Source organism: Microplitis mediator, chromosome 10, assembly GCF_029852145.1.
Source record: "Microplitis mediator isolate UGA2020A chromosome 10, iyMicMedi2.1, whole genome shotgun sequence".
NCBI lineage: Eukaryota > Metazoa > Arthropoda > Insecta > Hymenoptera > Braconidae > Microplitis > Microplitis mediator.
The window spans coordinates 420,298-438,717 of record NC_079978.1 but is presented as its reverse complement, the minus strand read 5'-3'; the positions used below and the strand labels follow the sequence as shown (position 1 = coordinate 438,717).

At 29.2% G+C, this 18,420-nt stretch overlaps 7 protein-coding genes across 13 annotated transcripts; 3 read left to right on the top strand and 4 right to left on the bottom strand.

Annotated features, from left to right (window-relative positions):
* Positions 1-17: 17 nt before the first annotated feature.
* LOC130676091 (venom acid phosphatase Acph-1-like) lies at positions 18-3,403 on the bottom strand. Of its 5 annotated transcripts, none has more exons than XM_057482083.1 (6): positions 3,246-3,403; positions 1,545-1,658; positions 1,367-1,474; positions 989-1,254; positions 635-918; positions 18-559 (listed from the first exon to the last, which is right to left on the bottom strand). In XM_057482083.1, the coding sequence occupies exons 2-6, from the start codon at positions 1,632-1,634 to the stop codon at positions 162-164; spliced, it is 1,146 nt and encodes a 381-aa protein (XP_057338066.1). In that variant the 5' UTR covers positions 1,635-1,658; positions 3,246-3,403; the 3' UTR covers positions 18-161. The 5 variants fall into 5 exon arrangements, with proteins under 5 accessions (XP_057338066.1, XP_057338067.1, XP_057338069.1 ...); XM_057482084.1 differs by lacking the exon at positions 3,246-3,403 and adding an exon at positions 2,532-2,662; XM_057482086.1 differs by lacking the exon at positions 3,246-3,403 and adding an exon at positions 2,217-2,417.
* A 95-nt stretch (positions 3,404-3,498) lies between these two features.
* Positions 3,499-5,501, top strand: LOC130676090 (venom acid phosphatase Acph-1-like). The gene is made up of 7 exons (XM_057482082.1): positions 3,499-3,639; positions 3,747-3,839; positions 3,940-4,053; positions 4,127-4,340; positions 4,409-4,605; positions 4,664-5,002; positions 5,196-5,501. The coding sequence occupies exons 2-7, from the start codon at positions 3,762-3,764 to the stop codon at positions 5,421-5,423; spliced, it is 1,170 nt and encodes a 389-aa protein (XP_057338065.1). The 5' UTR covers positions 3,499-3,639; positions 3,747-3,761; the 3' UTR covers positions 5,424-5,501.
* LOC130676088 (uncharacterized) lies at positions 5,371-7,596 on the bottom strand. The gene is made up of 3 exons (XM_057482077.1): positions 7,345-7,596; positions 6,026-7,071; positions 5,371-5,966 (listed from the first exon to the last, which is right to left on the bottom strand). The coding sequence occupies exons 1-3, from the start codon at positions 7,433-7,435 to the stop codon at positions 5,514-5,516; spliced, it is 1,590 nt and encodes a 529-aa protein (XP_057338060.1). The 5' UTR covers positions 7,436-7,596; the 3' UTR covers positions 5,371-5,513.
* LOC130676100 (mitochondrial import inner membrane translocase subunit Tim13) lies at positions 7,589-8,767 on the top strand. The gene is made up of 3 exons (XM_057482099.1): positions 7,589-7,824; positions 7,916-7,984; positions 8,423-8,767. Exons 1-3 carry the CDS (start codon positions 7,720-7,722, stop codon positions 8,519-8,521), a joined length of 273 nt encoding a protein of 90 aa, XP_057338082.1. The 5' UTR covers positions 7,589-7,719; the 3' UTR covers positions 8,522-8,767.
* Positions 8,768-10,680: 1,913 nt separating this feature from the next.
* Positions 10,681-15,325, bottom strand: LOC130676089 (bromodomain-containing protein DDB_G0270170-like). 3 transcript variants are annotated; one of them, XM_057482078.1, is made up of 6 exons: positions 15,120-15,325; positions 14,911-14,964; positions 14,491-14,757; positions 13,557-14,412; positions 13,273-13,484; positions 10,681-13,140 (listed from the first exon to the last, which is right to left on the bottom strand). In XM_057482078.1, exons 1-6 carry the CDS (start codon positions 15,213-15,215, stop codon positions 13,063-13,065), a joined length of 1,563 nt encoding a protein of 520 aa, XP_057338061.1. In that variant the 5' UTR covers positions 15,216-15,325; the 3' UTR covers positions 10,681-13,062. The 3 variants fall into 3 exon arrangements, with proteins under 3 accessions (XP_057338061.1, XP_057338064.1, XP_057338062.1); XM_057482081.1 differs by having other exon boundaries at positions 13,297-13,484; XM_057482079.1 differs by having other exon boundaries at positions 13,273-13,481.
* A 150-nt stretch (positions 15,326-15,475) lies between these two features.
* On the top strand, positions 15,476-16,433 carry LOC130676099 (39S ribosomal protein L27, mitochondrial). The gene is made up of 3 exons (XM_057482098.1): positions 15,476-15,665; positions 15,940-16,106; positions 16,187-16,433. The coding sequence occupies exons 1-3, from the start codon at positions 15,578-15,580 to the stop codon at positions 16,388-16,390; spliced, it is 459 nt and encodes a 152-aa protein (XP_057338081.1). The 5' UTR covers positions 15,476-15,577; the 3' UTR covers positions 16,391-16,433.
* A 28-nt stretch (positions 16,434-16,461) lies between these two features.
* Positions 16,462-18,360, bottom strand: LOC130676097 (tRNA-splicing endonuclease subunit Sen34). The gene is made up of 5 exons (XM_057482096.1): positions 18,161-18,360; positions 17,341-17,612; positions 17,072-17,282; positions 16,856-17,014; positions 16,462-16,655 (listed from the first exon to the last, which is right to left on the bottom strand). Exons 1-5 carry the CDS (start codon positions 18,210-18,212, stop codon positions 16,462-16,464), a joined length of 888 nt encoding a protein of 295 aa, XP_057338079.1. The 5' UTR covers positions 18,213-18,360.
* Positions 18,361-18,420: the final 60 nt, after the last annotated feature.

The window sequence follows — 18,420 nt, the reverse complement described above, 5'->3', positions numbered from 1 at the left end:
ATATATATATATATATATTTTACAGGGTCCGGGACGGTATTTTCCTAAGTGGTTTTTATAGCAAAATATTTTTTATTTAATTAATTATCTATATATAATTATGTAATAATAATATACACAATTATATCAGAACATTATAATTATTTAAGATCTAATTAAAATTATTCTAGACCCTCAGTGTTGATGGTCGCCACCCGATAGAGCGATTCGCCTTTCGGACAAATCATTTCTTCGTCCGATGGTATCAAATTGCTCATTAATCTCATGAACTCTTTGAACGGACACGGAATACTGCATCCTGGAAGTTGTTTCTCTATCGACTTGGACGGGATCCCCAGGTAATGCCGCAATCCCACGTAGTAGTCAGTCTCGTTGCGAAGTAATTCCACGATTACACCGCTACTGTACGAGGGCACGTGCGGTTCAAATATACCGAGAGTATTTAAAAGAGATGCTACATTTGTTTCATGTCCACTAAATAAATTAATCTTTGGTCCTTTATCAGTTGCGTTGTTTACTATTTTAGACATCATGTCTGTGAAATGTCTAATGAACATTCCTGCAACAAAAAATAAATTTTTACTTAATTATCTAGACAATAAAAAATGAAAAAAATATTGAGTTTAAATCTTACCGCCGTTCAGTCGTCTGAGCTTCTCATTGTAATGAGTTATGTTGTAATCGAGAATAATTCCGTCCCACAACGGGCCGCGAGGAAAAATTCCCTGAGTCCATTTGGGTAATTCGAGTCCCATAATATACTCGGCCATTAAATTATGATACATGTCATAAAAGTCTGTTGTTGTACTTATAATTTTACCCGACAGTAACGAAAGCTTTTGCATAAAAGGCCGCATTTTATTCACTTCCTTTTTAACTTCTGGTAGTTCTTTAATTCGCTTCAATTCTTCCAAAAACCTGCGAGACATTTTGTTAATTTAAAATTATCTATCAAAGTACGAAATGATATTCGAGTAAAAAAACTTACTGAGGACATTCTTCAGGTATCATAAGAATGTCATTGTCACCGGGCTCATAGGTGTAAGGAATCGGCTGCCAGTTTAGATATTTATTCCAAACCTGAGTGCCTTTTGGCGGATACAAAGAGCTCAACACCAACTGTAAGGACATTTTTGCTCTGTCGTACTCAGTACTACGTGCTGCCAATTTTTTTGGATTGTAATTTTCTCCCAAGAAGTCATTGTAGAGACTGCGAAGATGACTGCCCAGATCGTACTCTCTTTTTTTTCCGAGCTGAATAAAAAAATAATTTATGTAGCAAGTAATAGCTCTATTATCCACGTGATCAAGTGTGTAATGAAGATAATAAATTATGATGAGCAATAAATTAATGATAAATACTTACATTAGTTAATCCTCCATGGCCTTCCGGGAAGTATTCATAGTCTTTGTATGGATCGTTGGGATATTGTTCTCGTCCATTATCAGGCGCTCTATCGCCGTGACGGAAAACCTTTAATTAGATAAAATTTATGTAAAAAAAAACTTAATAAATAAAAAAGGAATTTATATTTAATATTTACCACAGCAAGAAATTCAATTTTCGGTTTCGTCGATTCGATTTTTGTGAATAAATTAATAATGACTAGAAGTGAAAATATTTTGAACACCATGGCTAGATCAATAGTTTCAAATACCTGTTTAAAATTCAAAAATTATTAATTATTTATCATTATTGTATCGTAATTAAATGTTTATCCGATAATTGTATGCATGAGAAAAAAATTTGTTACTATCAAAAATTACAATACGAACTCGATTACAATTTATTGACACTGACAAGTTTGAGTATTGTATTTTTACTATTTTAAAATAAAATTTTTTTTTTACAAGGACACACGATTTATAGATCAAGTGTAATTATGCGAATTCAACTTCAATTAATCGATGTACGCACGTCACGCGATGTGATGAGTATTTTTTTTCTATCAATGCCAATTGACAATTAAATAAATAATACTATTATTAAAACCGGTAATTAAATACAGAAATAAAAATTTTATTTTTCAAATTTTCATTTTTTCCGTTATCATTATTATTATATTTATAAGCAAATTATATATATTTGAATACACTCAGTAAAAATATTAAACCAATCCGCAACTAAGTATTAATTCAAAACTTCCGATCGAACCTCATAAAAATAAATTGAATTCGATTGAATGGTAATAAAAACAAATAAAAAGAGTTATTACTCAACGATTAATAGTACACGGAAGTTATAAGCAATGAATACACATCCACTTTTTTTCTATTAACAAATTTTACGAGATAAAGTTCATCATTGATCGGCTGCTGAATGAACTGCAATGAGTTAATTTACAATGAGCTCAGTGAATCGAAGCAAGTATTTAATTAATTAATAAATAAATAATCTGAAGAAATATTATCCTGAGAAATTACGTAAAACGTTAATGAACACTTAAAAAAAATTCAAACACATTTTAAGTGATAAAATTTCATTTATTAAGCAGTGAAATTTATTTTTTCCGCACTGTTTCAATTCTTACCGAAATAATTTGAAATTTTGAAACCTCGTGTTCTTCTGATTGACGAAGAATCACTCACTTATAAATGAACAAAATAACATCTAATTCCAAAATCCTAATTTAATCTTATCTGATTTAATTTTAACTTTAACTTTGAATAAGTAAATAATTTAAGTATTTCGTCATACAAAAGCAATTAATAATTTAAAACTATCGTGTGATATTCAATTTTATTTAGTGATTACAGGAAAAACCAAAAGTCATTATCCTACACAACTTTTATCATTTAATTGATGCAATAGCTCAAGAATCTCTAATCATAAAATATTAACCTTGTGATCGACCAATAGAACAAATTTTGAATCATGAATTTGAACAAAAATTTCAAATTTTTTCCTACGGATTAATTTCCAATAAAAATAATCATTGTTTTAAATGAATCATTTGAATCGAACATAACTTTTGAATAATTAATACAAATTTATTTATATTAAAACTTGTTACTTAAATATTTATATATTTAATGATAAGTTTTATATATTTGCATTTTAATAAAATTTATCTCTGTATTGCATAACTAGAAAAATACAATTAAATATTTTAATACCTCAAATATTATAATATAATAATTACTTATATAAAAAATTATAATTATCAAAAAAAAAAAGTAAGTTAAGAAGATATCAAAAATTTAGCTTCCGGTTTAAAACAATAGATAAGTCTTTTGATAATTACCTGGAATGGGCACTTTCAGTGGGATACTAAAAACTAAAAAATGATATCTGGTATAATTTTATAAAACTCGGACAGGGTTAGTTGAATAAACTTTATCATTTTGAAATCTACAGAGACATTGCCGTAGTATTTGTTTATTAAGTGTGTGGAAGTTGTTTTCATGATTTATAATAAAGATAAATTATTTTCAGTCTTAAGATAAGACGTTAAATATTTTCTAATATCACGCTTTAAAGGTGTGGATATATACTAGTTATAAGACAATAATTATAATTTTATTCTCCCGCTTCACTTGTGGTAATTCAAGTGGGAGAAAGAGTCTATCAAACGATTACGAGTCTAGTGTCATCTTTTACATCAACGAGGCGGAAGAAATTTTTATATCTTGCTGTTGGTTCGTACATTATTTATTTCAATTAATTATCTTCTCTTAATTGATAAATTTATAAAAAAAATAATAACATTAATTTTTCAAAAATACATTTGATTATTAACGTATAGATTTTTGCCGTCACAATGTTCGCACTTTGGATTCTTGTGTTATTTTTCTCAAGGTCTGTACTCTCGGATCAAGAATTGAAGCTAGTTCATGTGGTAATTACTATCAATTATTTATAATCAGTGATAAATATATATATATATATATATACATATATATTTTTTATTAATACTTGATTTTATTTTTAAATTTCAGGTATTTTCGCATAAAATGTACGCGCCAATTCAAATAAATCAAAACAACACTTTCATGTTTCCTGAAAAATTAGACTACAAATATTTTTTGGAGTCAACTGATGACATGGTCAATGTAAGTTTACATTTATCATTCATTTAAATATATTTTTTTTATGCATTGGAATTACATGTGATTATTTAACTAGTCGGCTAAATTGGACATGTACAATCTGGGAGTATTTTTGCGACAAAGATATAATTATTTTCTCGGAGATATTTTCCACCCGGAAATAATGCGCATGCGCACTACAGAGTATCCTTTGTCAATGATTTCTGGACTTTTGGTTGACGCGGGTCTTTGGCCACCTGCTGAAGCTCAGAAATGGGAAGCGAATTTAAATTGGCAGCCAGTTCCAACAGGTAAACTGACAAATTTTCAACAGTTGTCATCACAAGGACTTGAAAATATAAATTTATATATTTTTCAGACTATCTAGCAGCAGATCGAGATACTCTATTACTAGGAAGTCTGTGTCCCAGTTTTATCGAAGACGAAAAAAAAGCTCAAGTCGCAAAAACTTCTGATGAGCATAAATTATTATATAGTACTCTGACAGAAAACTATGGGTCAAAAATAGAAAAACCTTCAGACGTTGCACTCTTACTGTCAACTTTCCGAACTATTGTAAGTCTAGTGAATAATAATTGTAATTGAATCACTTAATAAATTAATCGTAATTTAGGTTGATTCAAATTTGTCACTTCCCACGTGGGCCAAGGAGTTATATCCTGACAAATTATTGGACGCGACTTTCCTGTCCTACGAGCAATTGGCTGAGACTAAACGTCAGATCCAACTGAATGGCGGAACATTATTGCAGAAAATAATAAACAACTCAATGGCGCACGAGAAAAGTAATGGAACCAGTAAACTTAAGATCCTCATGTACAGCGCTGAGGAGCGAACTTTAATCGGGTTATTAAAAATTATGAACTCATGGTCTCCTCACATCTTGAGTCCAGCAGCGGCATTGCTTTTTGAAGTATACGCCGACTCCGTAACTAATAAATATGCCATCAAGGTAAAAAACTCAATTATGCAGTACACAGAAAAAAAAGAATTCGCCTCAAGAAAATTTTTCTCTTTAATTCATAGTGCAAAAATTTTTTTGAAGCAGTAAAATTTTTTTGCGCCACGAAATTCTTTTTTTCTGTGTACAGATTCATTGTATTTATATGACAATTATCGTTACCTTGTTTCTTATGTAATTGCAGATGATGTTCTATACATATAATGAAACAGTCCCATTTCATTTACAAAATTGTAGTGAATATTGTCTTCTTGAGGATTATTCAACCCAATTAAAAAGTGTACTTCCTGAAAATGCAACGGCGTTATGTCAACTAGAAACATCAAAGAATCCAAACTCGTCTCCGATACTGACAACTAATACGATACTTTTATTTATTTTGTTAAGTTTTACAATAATTAACGTGACTTAAAATTCTCAAATTTTATAAATAATAAATATCCGTTAAAATAAATAATTTTTTAAAACCAAAAAATTATAAAAGTTAAAACTTAAATTTAAATTATTCTGACAGTAAACAGATCAATTTAGAAACCCACTCTGTCTTCAAAGAATTTGTGGATTTATAGTTTGCTAATAATATATTCAAATTTGTTTTTAAATACAAATTTAAATCTTCAGCGGGAACTTGCTGTTGGGGACTCGATAAGTGATTGATGTAAGACACCCAATTTCTTCGCCACATACGAGTTACTTCCGAAGTTGATTCATCGTTCACTTCAGCTGCTTCACACTTCAACATCGCGCTGTATTTTGTAATTACCGTTTCTAATCCATACAAAATCAAAAGTTGTTGTCTGTCAATTGAATTCTTCAGCCGACTGTCCCTCAGTTGGGTTTCGTCCATCGTTAAGTCCAACAGCTCCGTGATCAGAAAATTCAAAGTTTCTTTCAAAATATTTGGGGATTTGTTGAGTTCTAGTACTACTGATATACAAAGTTGTCTCTGCATATTCTGAAAATAAAAATTTGATCATAAGTATTAATATTATGATATTTTTTACTGATAATTACCGTAAGATTTTTGTAGGACGAGTTGCTGAAGATGTTTTTGATAGTTGAGACGATACATTTGACAAAGAAATGACAGATTGATACGTCAGTATTTTCTCGTCTTTCCAATTGATTGACAAAGTCTCCAATTGTTTGCAGAGCTTCTACAACAATTGTTTTATTCTCATAAATATTATTGAGAGTTTCTTCGGAGACAAAGTCATCGAGAAAAGTGCGAGTGATAGTGAGCGCGAAGTCGTCTAGCTGACATTCTTCAAAAACTAGCATCAGTTGCTGTGATGATATCGGATAGTCTTTTTCCTGGATCTCTTGTATCTTAACATCATGGGGTCGTTTAAAAGAATTTATTGACTTTGATTGTTTGAATGACTCGACAGACTCAGAAACTAAACTATAATTACTTTCGCTCTGCATTTGCGATTCCAATTGACTGCCAATTGAATCTTGAAGCCCGACTCCACTGTCAGCGATACTGTCCCCTTGACTGAATAATTTTTTGGGAATAGAATCTTCACCAAAACTCACTTCTGGACTATGTTGACTGTCCTCTACATCTTTTTCTGGCAGGACTGATTTTTTAGCCGTCTTTACCATTGAAACTTCACCGTTAGTATAATTAATTTCCGTTCCGTTTCTTATTATTTTTACCACTTCAAAATCGTCATCATTAATTAAATTTTTCTTCTTCTTCTTTCTCTTGATCATCATAGAAATTCGTGTAGGTTCACTTCTCTTCAATTTATTTCCTCGATTTTTCTTCAACTGTTCAACCAGTTTGCGGATATCATTTACTGAAACGTCACAGTCTTTTTTTACACATGACTTCAGCCAAGTCATGATACGTAAAAACGTTAAATGTTTGTTCCATTTGACCTGTGGACTGGTAGCAGCAGATGGTTCAATAATTTGAGGTTTATCATAATCAGCGTGATAAGAACATGAACAGTTTTTGGATCCCAAGGATTTTTGGTCATAATTAAAGTCAGCTTCTTCAACTCCAGCTATCAAATCAAAAATAATTGGAGATCTTGCTGTTCTTTTATCACCTATTTTTTTATTGAAAATTAAAATATGTAAATTTTTATTATAAAATGTATAATAATTAATATGAGTGCATGTAGCAGACACCAGACAAATTTAAAATTAAAAATAATATTTATAAAAAATACATGTGTTAATTTCAAAATTTTTTAAATGCGCATTTTTTAAAAATATTATTCTATTAATTATTTAATTTATTTATTAATAATTTTAAATTTCTCTGATGTTTGTTACATTCGCACTCATTAATTAATAATTAATAATAATAATAAATATACCAGCAGGATCAATTGGTTTTCTACAACTATTTGATAGATAATTCAAAAGTTTATCAGAAATATTTTCAAGATGATTATCAAGCGGGTCCATAATTAAATTTAATTAATTAATTAATTATTATTTATAATGATCTTCAAATCAAATGGTTTCCATAAACTGAAGTTAATTTTAAATTCAAAACATTCGATTGCGAGTATCGATATATCGTGTGGGTTGGAGGACACATGCGCAACAATCGATACCCCAAAAGTGAGCGACTTCAGCTGGCTGTTGTCTCGTGGTCCACCGGTGTGAGAAAAAGTGTACTCTGTACACTTGAAATAATTAAATAAATAAATTAATAAGTAGATATAAAAAATAAATAAATTTAAAAAATGGAGTCGTTGCAAACTGGAGCATTGTCTGGTGCAGAACGTGATGAACTTATGCAGCAGGTTAAGCAGGAAATAGCCGTAGCAAATGCCCAAGAATTACTCACGGTAATATATTGCATAATTATAACTTTTATTTAAATTAATATTTATCACTTTTTGATAAATTAAGTATATTGTTTTTTTGAATTATTTTTAGAAAATAACAGAGAAGTGCTTCAAAAAATGCATTTCCAAGCCCGGCACCTCCTTGGATAGTTCAGAGCAGGTACAAATTTATGTCCATTGAATTTTTTATTTTACAGAGAATTTAAATTTAAATTTTTAGTTGGGTTTTGTTTAATTAATTTTAAATTAATTTAATGTCGGCATATGATATTAATATATATACATTTATAATGTATATATATATATATATATATATATATATATATATATATATATATATATATATATATATATATATATATATATAGAAATTTTGATCCTGGTTTTAATGAAACTCGTCATTAAAAAATCTAGAACTTGACTATTTAATTAAGGGCAGGATTTTGAATTCGAAATTTTAACTAAATCTCTTATTTTTGTATGAAAAATTATAAATATGTATATGGAAATATATTATATACTAGTAAGGATTAATTAATTAAGGATTTAAAAACTGGTGGTAAATTAGAGTGTGTAATTATTTTGTTTTTTGTTACAGAAATGTGTCGCGATGTGCATGGATCGTTATATGGATGCATTCAATGTCGTATCGAAAGCTTACAGCAATCGATTGCAAAGAGAACGTAATAGATTGTAAATAAATTTATGTATTTATGTGTTGAAACATAAATATGACAGTGGAAGCAGCAGACAACTGGAAACTTTTGTATTTTTGAATAAACGAATTAAATATTAACAGAAAATAATTTTGAAAAATTACAAATTCTAATTCTGAGTGAATTTTTTCTAGTTTGTTGTTGAATACAGAAAATTTTAAATGCCTGCTACTTTCAGTGTCAGTGTTATATTCTTTGGTAACATAAGATGATGTAATTTGTTAGTTCAATTGAGTTACTAGAAAAAATATTCTTATTGTTATACCAAATCATTTTTTTTTACTCCAATTACATAAATAATAATGATAATTATAAAAATGTTAAATAATTGATTTTTGTATTTATAAATATCGATAATTGATAAATAATAACGATTATTATCTGTAAATACATTATTTTATTTGGACTGAATACAATTACTATCATTTCTTTAAAATTTAAATTAATTTTTTTTTTTTTACAAATTACATAGGAACAACATTATTTATATCTATTTCACACGAATATAAATCTAGTGTCGAGTTATTTTATTTATTTAAATTCCACAAAAGTCAATACAACTATTGGGCGGCGACAAAAATATTTATAAGAACGTCGATGGAATATCTATAAATTTTAAATAATAAAACTGTTTATTTTTTTTAAGCGATCGAGAAACTCTCAGCTGTTTAAAAATATTTTTGATTCTTTAATATTTTGAGTTTTACAAAATTCATTTTTTCAGTACCATGTAGAGCATAAAATTTTCCGAAGCTACAAAAATTTCCGTGGTCATTTCATTTGGAATTTTGATAGTTAGCGGACATTTGACAATTTTAAAAATTTTGAAATGATAAATTAAAATGTTTATAAAATAAAAATAAAAAAATTCATGTTGAGACAATTCAAAATTCTGTACATGCATTTTTTAAAAATTTCATTATTTGAATTATTAAATTTTTTTATATGTAATTGAAAAATTTTCGTATGTCTGCTACATTTGGTACCGCGACTATTAAACCGAAGACAGCAACCGTACGACACTTCAACCGAACGACAGTTCAACCTAGCGACATTTCAACTGACAAAAAATCCCTGATCAGAGGGCACCTAAATAAGAGGGTCCAGGTTATTTTCAGTTGAACTGTCTTCAGTTTAAAAGTCGCGGCACCAAATGGGTTCTGCTACATTTACACCCATTCGAAATTTAAAAAAATGAGTGTGAGAGAATTTCTCTACGCCCTAGTTCTGAAGGGTTGAAAATCCACTTTTCATTAATTAATAGTGTATAAAATAATAATAATAAATCGCATTTAAAACTATTTTAATAAAAATAATTGTGTTTTCAATAAAATTTGATTCCATCTTTTGATTATTTCTTTTTTTTCGATAAAAGTTTACATACGAAGATTATAATTATAAATCAATTCCATTATATTTATGAAATTACCAACTATTCATGTTTATATATATATATATAATAATATATACAATGCTCAGTAAGGTATAAAGTATCTCCAGATTTAATAATAAACCGGAAGCTCTTTAAAGTTATTTATTATTTCTATTCTATAATTTTATTTCTCCGTTTAAATTCATGCAGATAAATGCAAGTAAAATAATAATATTGATAATATAAACAAATAATATATTACGATAAACAGTTACAACAAATAATTATTAAAAGCATGCACAATAAATATTATAAAGTACATAAAAATATTTAAAATAATTGGGTGTTAATTAAATAAATTGATTTTTAAAAATATCGAAATAAATAGTGTCTATAAAAATGTGGTGGTTGTCAAGATATATCACAAACTAGCGTATAATTAGTCGTAATAATATGACAACTCCACATGTACAATTCCACGATATTATTTGCATTGTTTTATGATTAAATTAATTACTTTAATTATCAATAGACGCTAAAAGGCACAATATAGCTACCAATATATTCAACGTGGTTACGAAATTGTCCTCAATATTTTCTGTATATTTGTGTGAAAATATATATATCATTAATAATTATCTTTCTTAACTAATTAACAGACATACTAATAATTATTTAATTAATTACTTATAATTATGTCGAGTCTATGCAATTAAATAAGTAAATAAATTATACTAGTTATTAATTACTAAACAATTAATAATTATTATAAATAAAAAAAGTATTTCTGCAGCAACAATATATAAATTAAATGGACTAATGATCGGAACTTAGACGAATAAGTTGAATTTTAATAACATAAAATATCTAATTAATTTCTGTGTAAATAATTTATAAATACAAATTTTTAAATTAACTCCCGTATTGTGTTTTATATTTTTTAGTGATGAAAAATATATAATTAAACATTATCTTTAATTGTTACAACGTAAATTATAATCAGAAATATATTGGAATGTATTCGCTAATAAATTATACGAGGGAATGTTCAATGCAGTCCTGAATTTTAATTATTTTACTTCATTTCATTTTTTTTTTCTTAATCAGTCACGCGGTTTAAAAAAGCGCATGACTGATTAATTACGTATATATATTTTGATAACAAAATGTAACCACGTCGATTGGTCAGGAACACACCTGCTTACTTTGTAATTATTTTGTTGATTTATATTTTTCAAATTTACGGGCGAATGTTGGTCAAACTCAGTTATTATTTTTTTTTTAAATGCAGCCTTATAAATGTATTTTTCATTACTTTTGATATCTCATAAGTTTTACAAGTTAAATATATCGCGTTATTAATTTCAAAAAGACGTATAACTTAAATTATATGCACTTTTAATTTTCAATTTTTTGCTTTAAATCAACTCCCCAAAACAATTGGCAATAAAAAAAAGTTATAAGCCCTTTTGGCTTTAGGAAGTTCCTCAAAACCAAAAGGGCGCATATTTTTTTTCATTGCCAATCGTTTCGTAGACTTATTTTAGTTAAATTTTTTTTTTTTTTCAATTTTCAACTTTAGAATAAGTCTACAATATGATTAGCAATGAAAAAAAAATTTCGCGCCCTTTTGGTTTTAAATTTAGTGGCCAAACCAAAAGGGCGGAAAAAAAATAAGTAATTTCGAAATTAGTAACGCGATATACACTATAGTTACAGCAGAAAAAAAGAACATATGAAAAAATTGATCGATGTCTCTTACAATAAAATACGCAGTACGAGATATATATTCTATACAGCATTAAAAATTTATTGAGTCAATTTTAAAATTTTAAATTGTACTCAAGTTTCTTATTAATTTATTTTTAAAAATTAAATTTAATACATCATAAAGATGAAATGATTTATCGTATCATTCAATTGGAATTGCTTTAATAATTCTCACTGTATTGGATTGCCCAAAAATCACAATAGTATACATCATTCTACAGTTTAAAAACAATTGTTTTATAAAACTTTTGTCGTCACTAATTACTCATTAGTCGTATTCATTTATTCATTCATTTATTATTACTATTATTATTAAATATTTAATATTCAAAGTCCTTGCAGTCAGCAAGAAAAAATATACAAGTACTTAACTTTACTTTACTTTACTTAAACTCTGATAGATAATTTAAATTTTAAAAAACACTTAGCACCATATTATCTTTAAGAAAAAATAACTTGATAGATTTGTTTTTTTTCAGGCAATCCATTTTGTTTAAGACGGATGATTTACCAGTATCTTTTTCGGATACTTTAGCAGTTAGCTTCAGTCAAATGAGGTAATACACAACAGTCATAATATATGCAGAAATATTTTTACGATTAACGAACAAACAAAAAAAAATGTTTATTACACCGGGCAAAGTGGAACAGTAATTTTTTAAATATCAGTGACGTCAACAAACGTCACTACTTTACAGTCCATAAATGATCTCTCTGGTAAACGTAATACAGTTACTATTTATAATTATTTTTAAATAATAATAATAATGATAATAATAATAATAATAGTAATACTAAGCGCATTTGCAGAATAACGCAGGAGGAAACTTGTCCAAATATATAAACAATTTAAAATTTAAATATATAATCTGCATCCAAGTTATTATTTTTATTTTATATCAATAAACTCTAGTTCATTCGCCAAACCATCGGCTTTCTATACATTTGTATTGTTTATAATAAACTGTATTTGTACTACAAAATGTAGAAAAATATTTTATTTTTTTATAATATTTATCTCTGTACAAAAAAATTATGGGTGAAATTCGATACTTGAGAGAGTGAGAGCGAGAGTGAGGGTAATAAATAGTTATAGAATAATAATATTCAGACTTATTCCTTCTACGTTTTTTTGCAGCGCAACTTACCAATTATACATTGAGCCGTCTCTGGCAGTGTCCGTGTCCTGAATTAGGGACATTGAACCGCTCAAGTGTCTTTAATTTTTCGTTAATGAAAAATCGCAACCGCATGGATTCTTTATCATCATCATTATCATGATTTACAAGAGTTTGAGATATGATCCACGGATTCCGTTCTTTCGTTAGACAAAAAAGACTCTCATGGTAATTACGATTATAAATAACAATAAATTACATACTACGCTTCTTCAGAACAGTCCAGCGCATTACCCGTCGCGAAATTAGTCATACTTTTATCTCCGGTGGTATCATCGAGCTGCAATAAAACAATGATGCTTAAACTAGTATAAATAGTTGAGTTGCATCGGAATTTTCGCTAGTTTGTCGACCGGCGACGTGTTCTTGAAGACAGAAGTAAATTATTTCAAATAACAAGAGGATCACTCACACAAGAAATATTAGTGCTCAGTACCTCTTCTATTTCGTCGATCTCTTCGCTAATTTCTTCGCTCCGAGCGCTCTGACTTTTTTCCTCGATCGTCTGCTGCTGCTTCACTGGACTCTGGTCCTCGTTCTTATCGGGATTTTTTGCTGGACTCTGTTCATTTGTGCTGCCGGACGCCGATGACACGAAATCTTCTTCATAATTATCTACATCTGCTGCAATAAAATAATTATTCATGTCAGTCATCACGTAAATTAATCATTAAATAAATAAATAAGTGAACATACTCAGACCGATGTCCATTAATTCCTTTAAATCATTAATGTTTGTTTTTTTGCCATTGAGAGGAGGTAAGTCGCTAAAAATAGAGTTTGTTTTGGGGACGAGGGGCGGCAAATCTCCGAGTAATGATTCATTTTTTTTAGCCGCTCCGACTTTTTCTAATTTACCATCAACTATTATTTCTTCAAAATAAACAGTCTTACCAATAGAATTATTATCCACATCAACTTTACGTAAATTTTGAGCATTGTTTGTATTTTGTAGTGCAACGCTACTGACAGCTGTCGCTGTAAGTGTTGCTGGTGTTTTAGACTTTGATTCATCCTCATTTGAATTCAATTGCGGGTCGACAATCGTCGACTCGTCAAACTTGATTAAATGCTCACTCTTATTTAATAGTATGTGTGACTCATTGTCATTTTTAGTTTCATATGAGGGGCAGTTTGGTGTTACCGAGCCGGAATTTTGATTATTTTGGGTCGATGATTTGTTGTGTGATGATGCTGATAAATTATTGTTAGCCGTTTCACAGTCGTCTAATTTGCTGTTGTCCTGTTGACAATCATCGAGATCCACACTTACATTTTCCCTGAGTGATTTATTATTTACTTCACAACTTGAGGTATCAGTTACTGCATTTGTTAATATTTTACCGGACGTTTTTTTATCTGTTATTGTCACGTTTATTGGAATATCTTGACTGAAATCCGAAATACTTTCGGCTTTTTCCGATGAGTCATTGTCATTTGATAGTGATACTGATTCTTTGTGGGCTACTTTTGGAATTGAGACATCAAATGTTGCGTTATTTATATTGCTTGTTTCACATGGTTTTAAATTGCTATCATTTATTGTTTCATTCTAATTTAAATATAAATATAATCATTAATAATTATTATTACCATCATTATTATTATTAATTAAAAATAAATAAAATACCTTTGAATTATTGAAGGCACCATTGATGCTGTTCTTAAGTAATTCCCCAAGCAATGGCTCTGTTGAATTAATACCCAATTTTTCACACAATTTATTTCTGCCCATATAATTATACTCCTTTCCAATATAAGTTTCTGGATCGTAAACAGATATTGTGTAATCCAACCCAAAGTATTCTAAAAATTCTCTAACTAATGAAAATAATAATTTTCCTTCTGAATTTCCCAGGTACTGTTTTACTGTTTTGTTTAAAAGTGGTTCGGGATTCTAGAAAAAAAAAATTTACTTATCAACAATCGTCACTAAGACAAGTGGATCCAACTAGAACACCAGCAAAGCTGGACATGGTGACTGGAGATACTTTTCAGTGACTTGTCCAGGTGCTCTAGCTGGACACTAAAATTTAAATGTATCACTCACAACTACGGATTCTTGTTCCTCAAGCGCTAAGAAGACACTGGCTCGAAGTTCAGCCTAAATAGAACAAACAAAAGTAATTGCAGTTTAAAAATGTGCACCAGGTGGATAATTAAAAGGCAAAGTGTTATTTTTTTTGGAGTTTTATTACGCCGCCGCAAATCACCAGCTAACCTCCAAGATTTTCTGATAAATAATTGATAAAAGCTTACCCGGACTTTAGCAAGAACTCCATTATTTTCTAGAGTCTGCACCACTAGGTCTCGTAGCTCCGTGTCCTCCTCCATTGATATGTTTCCGTCTATCATTGTGACAAATAATAATTAAACCACCAAAAGTACTTCAAGATGTAAATATTTAGGCTGCCTTCGGCTGCCTTCCCATTCCGCGCAATTTCATCATCATATATTACATTATATATTAAATATACTCACTTTGCACACATTGTATACATTTATAATCATCATCATTTTTTAAAAATTCTTCAGCAAACTGATAGAGGCGCAAGTGTCGCTCGGATTTACCATCAGTTGATTTCATTTTTAAAAATTATTTTATCGACTTAGTCTTGTATTTTGGAAATAAAAATCGTGTTCTAAAGTTACTGTAAAAAATAATAATTAACATCCTGTTTATTAATTGTTATAAATTATAGTCATTATAAATAAAAATGTCGATGATATCACAGTTTGCGTTTTCAAAATTACAAAATATCAAGCAAAATTTATTAGTACCTGTTAAAATTACTTACGATCATGGTAAAATTTATAAAAAAAATATATTATGAGTGTGAATGGAGCAGACATCAGACAATTTATAAATTTTAAATAAATTAAAGTAATGAAATTTTAAAAAATGCGCGTACTAATTTTTCATTGATGTAAATACGAATTTTTAAATTTTTATTCTACTGACAGTTTCTTTATTTATTCAAATATTTAAATTCTCACTTGTCAGTCACATTCACACTCATATATTTTTTTATTTTTTATTAAACTTCAATAATAATTTATCTAACAATTTTTTTTTTAGTTACTGTCAGAAACGCAACTAAAAAAGTAGGAACGACAACTCAAAATAGGGGCGGTAATAAAACAAGACCTAGACATAGGGGTTGGAAACGTCAGGACGGTGATGTTGTTACTGCAGGAACTTTACTGGCGACTCAATTAGCACCACGATGGCACCCTGGTCTTAATGTAATTAATTAATTAATTAATATACTTACCAATTACAAGTAATTATTTACTTTTTGTTTGTCAATAATTCTGTTATCTAGGTTGGATTTGGTAAAAATGGAACACTGTATGCAATAGTACCGGGAAAAGTTCTCGTCACTTGCGAAAAGTGTAATCTCAATTGGGACCACACTTGGGTACAGAGACATTATTCTGACAGAAAAGGCGAAGTCATTTACAAGAAACACTTCAACGTCATACCGGACAAGCAGCATGACCGTTTTAAACTAATCGATGCTGTTTAAAAGAACTTGATAAATAAACTTCACTTAATTTTATTATAAATAATTTATTTTTTACACGAGCTTATAATTAATTATATCATAGACGAGTTTTCATATTGGAAAGATTGATAGGTAACTTGGTTGTCATCAGAGAAGTATGCGTAGACTTGGGTTTTCCTGACGTGACAAGCGACTCGGCATTGGCCACTTAGGTCAAGAATTGGAATCTCTTCGTCAATGTTCGTACACAGAATAATGAACTGCGAGTGGAACATCAAAGGGTCACCTGCAATTAAAATTTCAATGTATGGATTTAGCTCAATGTCTTTAATTAGAATTGTCAGGTCAATTGTCTTGAAATAAGATCAGAAAGTTTTCTTATTATCAGCTATTTAGATTGAGATAATAAAAAGTAAACGTTAAAAAAATTCTGCCTGGACAGATTGAGACCAGGACATGTCCTGCGAATTAATAATTAAAATTTACCTGGATATGCAAGATAATCACCACCAAATTTCTCTCCGCTGGTTAAAAAGTATCCTTTGCTCCATAAGTCCTTGTAGACTTGACACCTCAACTTTTCTTCATCAGACTGAGGATAATTCCAGGGAACTTCTTTGACGTCATCATTTTTCCAAGGATAATCTAGGACAATTAAAATAAAAGTACTTGCACTTCTAAGTAAAAAATTAATAGACTCACTTGTATGGATTTGAACCAAGGAATCATCAGGGTCAAGCTTGGGAAGCTTATCAAGTTCCTCAGCCAAAAGAGCATCGCGATCTATTTCTATTTTACTCGCCGCCTCTGCTGTGCTGCCGTCCAAAGACTTCCTCATATTCTTTTTCGAAGTTTTCAACCCCAGTATCTTGCGTCTCTTCCCCTCTACAATAGATTCTATTTTTCCAAGTATCTAAAATAGATCGAGTCTGAATCTCACTAGAATAATTGAATTGTAGTGGTCTACAAACCTGCAGCCTTTTTCCTTCCTTCAAGCACTCGTCCTGCTCAGCAAACAGCCTCTTCCTGTGATCTTCGAATACTTTTTTCAAATCATCATCCGGCTCTTGTCGTAAGCAAGGATATTCAATCAGTCTGGCGATTTTAGTCTCCAGCAATAAAGTCACTTCTTCAGGAATCAGCATCAGAGGAAGTCCATGTAAAACTTCTTGACGTGGTAGTGTAGGAGTACAACCAATTGTCGCACCAATTATACGATGTTGTCTTCTTAATGTCAGCCAATCTAAATAAATTAAAAAAATTACTGGAATTATGAATTACAAAAAATATCAATACGAAAATTTTTAAAGTTCGCGCTCATTTTTAAAAATTATTTATTTAAAAATTTAAAAATTTCCTGCTGACTAAACTGTCATTAATTTTCTTTTACATGAGTTTAGAAATTTTTGTTCGACTTTCAGACTTGAAATTTTTAAATAAACGCGTACCAGACTCAATTTGAATTTTGACAACTGCTATTAAAAAATTAAAAAAATTACTTCTATAATAAATTTTGAAGTGACATTTTTTAGAGGACGTAAATTTAAATAATAAATTGTTATTCATTTTTAAAAATAATTTTTTTAAAAACGAATTGTCTGCTGACTAAACTGTCATTGATTTTTTTTTACTCATAAGTAGAAATTTTTGTTCTACTTTAAGACTTTGAATTTTAAAATAAACGCGTACAGACTCAATTTAAATTTTTAAAATTGCTATTAAAAAATTCAAAAAATTAATTCTCCAATAAATTGTGGACTGACATTTCCTAGAGGACGTAAATATAAATACCTTCAGCGCTCCAAACAAATACATTTCCATTGGATAAAATTAAATCAATCATTTTTCTTAAAACAATTGTTCAAATTTCTTTTCAAAATTCAAAAAATTAACAAATGTTTATTTGTTTTTAAAAATACAGCAGCTGTAATAAATAAACAGCACGTGAATTATTATTTATTTTCATTTTCATGAGAACGTGTAATGACAGCCAGCAAAATATAGATGGACCTAGTTGTAGTTTTCATGAATACGGGCGCAGTGTGACTACG

What these genes read in the sequence shown, in the direction of transcription:
- LOC130676089 (XM_057482078.1), bottom strand. Translation starts at nt 15,215, where the DNA reads ATGATAGACGGAAACATATCAATGGAGGAGGACACGGAGCTACGAGAC. An exon ending in AGGAACAAGAATCCGTAGTT is followed by an intron (nt 14,758 to 14,910) that starts GTGAGTGATACA and finishes TTTTTTTTCTAG; the next exon opens with AATCCCGAACCACTTTTAAA. An exon ending in ATTAATGGACATCGGTCTGA is followed by an intron (nt 13,485 to 13,556) that starts GTATGTTCACTT and finishes ATTTTATTGCAG; the next exon opens with CAGATGTAGATAATTATGAA.
- LOC130676100 (XM_057482099.1), top strand. Translation starts at nt 7,720, where the DNA reads ATGGAGTCGTTGCAAACTGGAGCATTGTCTGGTGCAGAACGTGATGAA. An exon ending in ATGCCCAAGAATTACTCACG is followed by an intron (nt 7,825 to 7,915) that starts GTAATATATTGC and finishes AATTATTTTTAG; the next exon opens with AAAATAACAGAGAAGTGCTT. An exon ending in CCTTGGATAGTTCAGAGCAG is followed by an intron (nt 7,985 to 8,422) that starts GTACAAATTTAT and finishes TTTTTGTTACAG; the next exon opens with AAATGTGTCGCGATGTGCAT.
- LOC130676099 (XM_057482098.1), top strand. Translation starts at nt 15,578, where the DNA reads ATGTCGATGATATCACAGTTTGCGTTTTCAAAATTACAAAATATCAAG. An exon ending in TAAAATTACTTACGATCATG is followed by an intron (nt 15,666 to 15,939) that starts GTAAAATTTATA and finishes TTTTTTTTTTAG; the next exon opens with TTACTGTCAGAAACGCAACT. An exon ending in GATGGCACCCTGGTCTTAAT is followed by an intron (nt 16,107 to 16,186) that starts GTAATTAATTAA and finishes TCTGTTATCTAG; the next exon opens with GTTGGATTTGGTAAAAATGG.
- LOC130676091 (XM_057482083.1), bottom strand. Translation starts at nt 1,634, where the DNA reads ATGGTGTTCAAAATATTTTCACTTCTAGTCATTATTAATTTATTCACA. An exon ending in AAATTGAATTTCTTGCTGTG is followed by an intron (nt 1,475 to 1,544) that starts GTAAATATTAAA and finishes ATCTAATTAAAG; the next exon opens with GTTTTCCGTCACGGCGATAG. An exon ending in GCCATGGAGGATTAACTAAT is followed by an intron (nt 1,255 to 1,366) that starts GTAAGTATTTAT and finishes TTTTTTATTCAG; the next exon opens with CTCGGAAAAAAAAGAGAGTA.
- LOC130676097 (XM_057482096.1), bottom strand. Translation starts at nt 18,212, where the DNA reads ATGATTGATTTAATTTTATCCAATGGAAATGTATTTGTTTGGAGCGCT. An exon ending in AGGAAGGAAAAAGGCTGCAG is followed by an intron (nt 17,283 to 17,340) that starts GTTTGTAGACCA and finishes GATCTATTTTAG; the next exon opens with ATACTTGGAAAAATAGAATC. An exon ending in TGATTATCTTGCATATCCAG is followed by an intron (nt 16,656 to 16,855) that starts GTAAATTTTAAT and finishes TTTTAATTGCAG; the next exon opens with GTGACCCTTTGATGTTCCAC.
- LOC130676088 (XM_057482077.1), bottom strand. Translation starts at nt 7,435, where the DNA reads ATGGACCCGCTTGATAATCATCTTGAAAATATTTCTGATAAACTTTTG. An exon ending in AAAACCAATTGATCCTGCTG is followed by an intron (nt 7,072 to 7,344) that starts GTATATTTATTA and finishes ATAAAAAAATAG; the next exon opens with GTGATAAAAGAACAGCAAGA. An exon ending in CGTCCTACAAAAATCTTACG is followed by an intron (nt 5,967 to 6,025) that starts GTAATTATCAGT and finishes TTTTATTTTCAG; the next exon opens with AATATGCAGAGACAACTTTG.
- LOC130676090 (XM_057482082.1), top strand. Translation starts at nt 3,762, where the DNA reads ATGTTCGCACTTTGGATTCTTGTGTTATTTTTCTCAAGGTCTGTACTC. An exon ending in CAACTGATGACATGGTCAAT is followed by an intron (nt 4,054 to 4,126) that starts GTAAGTTTACAT and finishes TTATTTAACTAG; the next exon opens with TCGGCTAAATTGGACATGTA. An exon ending in TGTCAACTTTCCGAACTATT is followed by an intron (nt 4,606 to 4,663) that starts GTAAGTCTAGTG and finishes ATCGTAATTTAG; the next exon opens with GTTGATTCAAATTTGTCACT.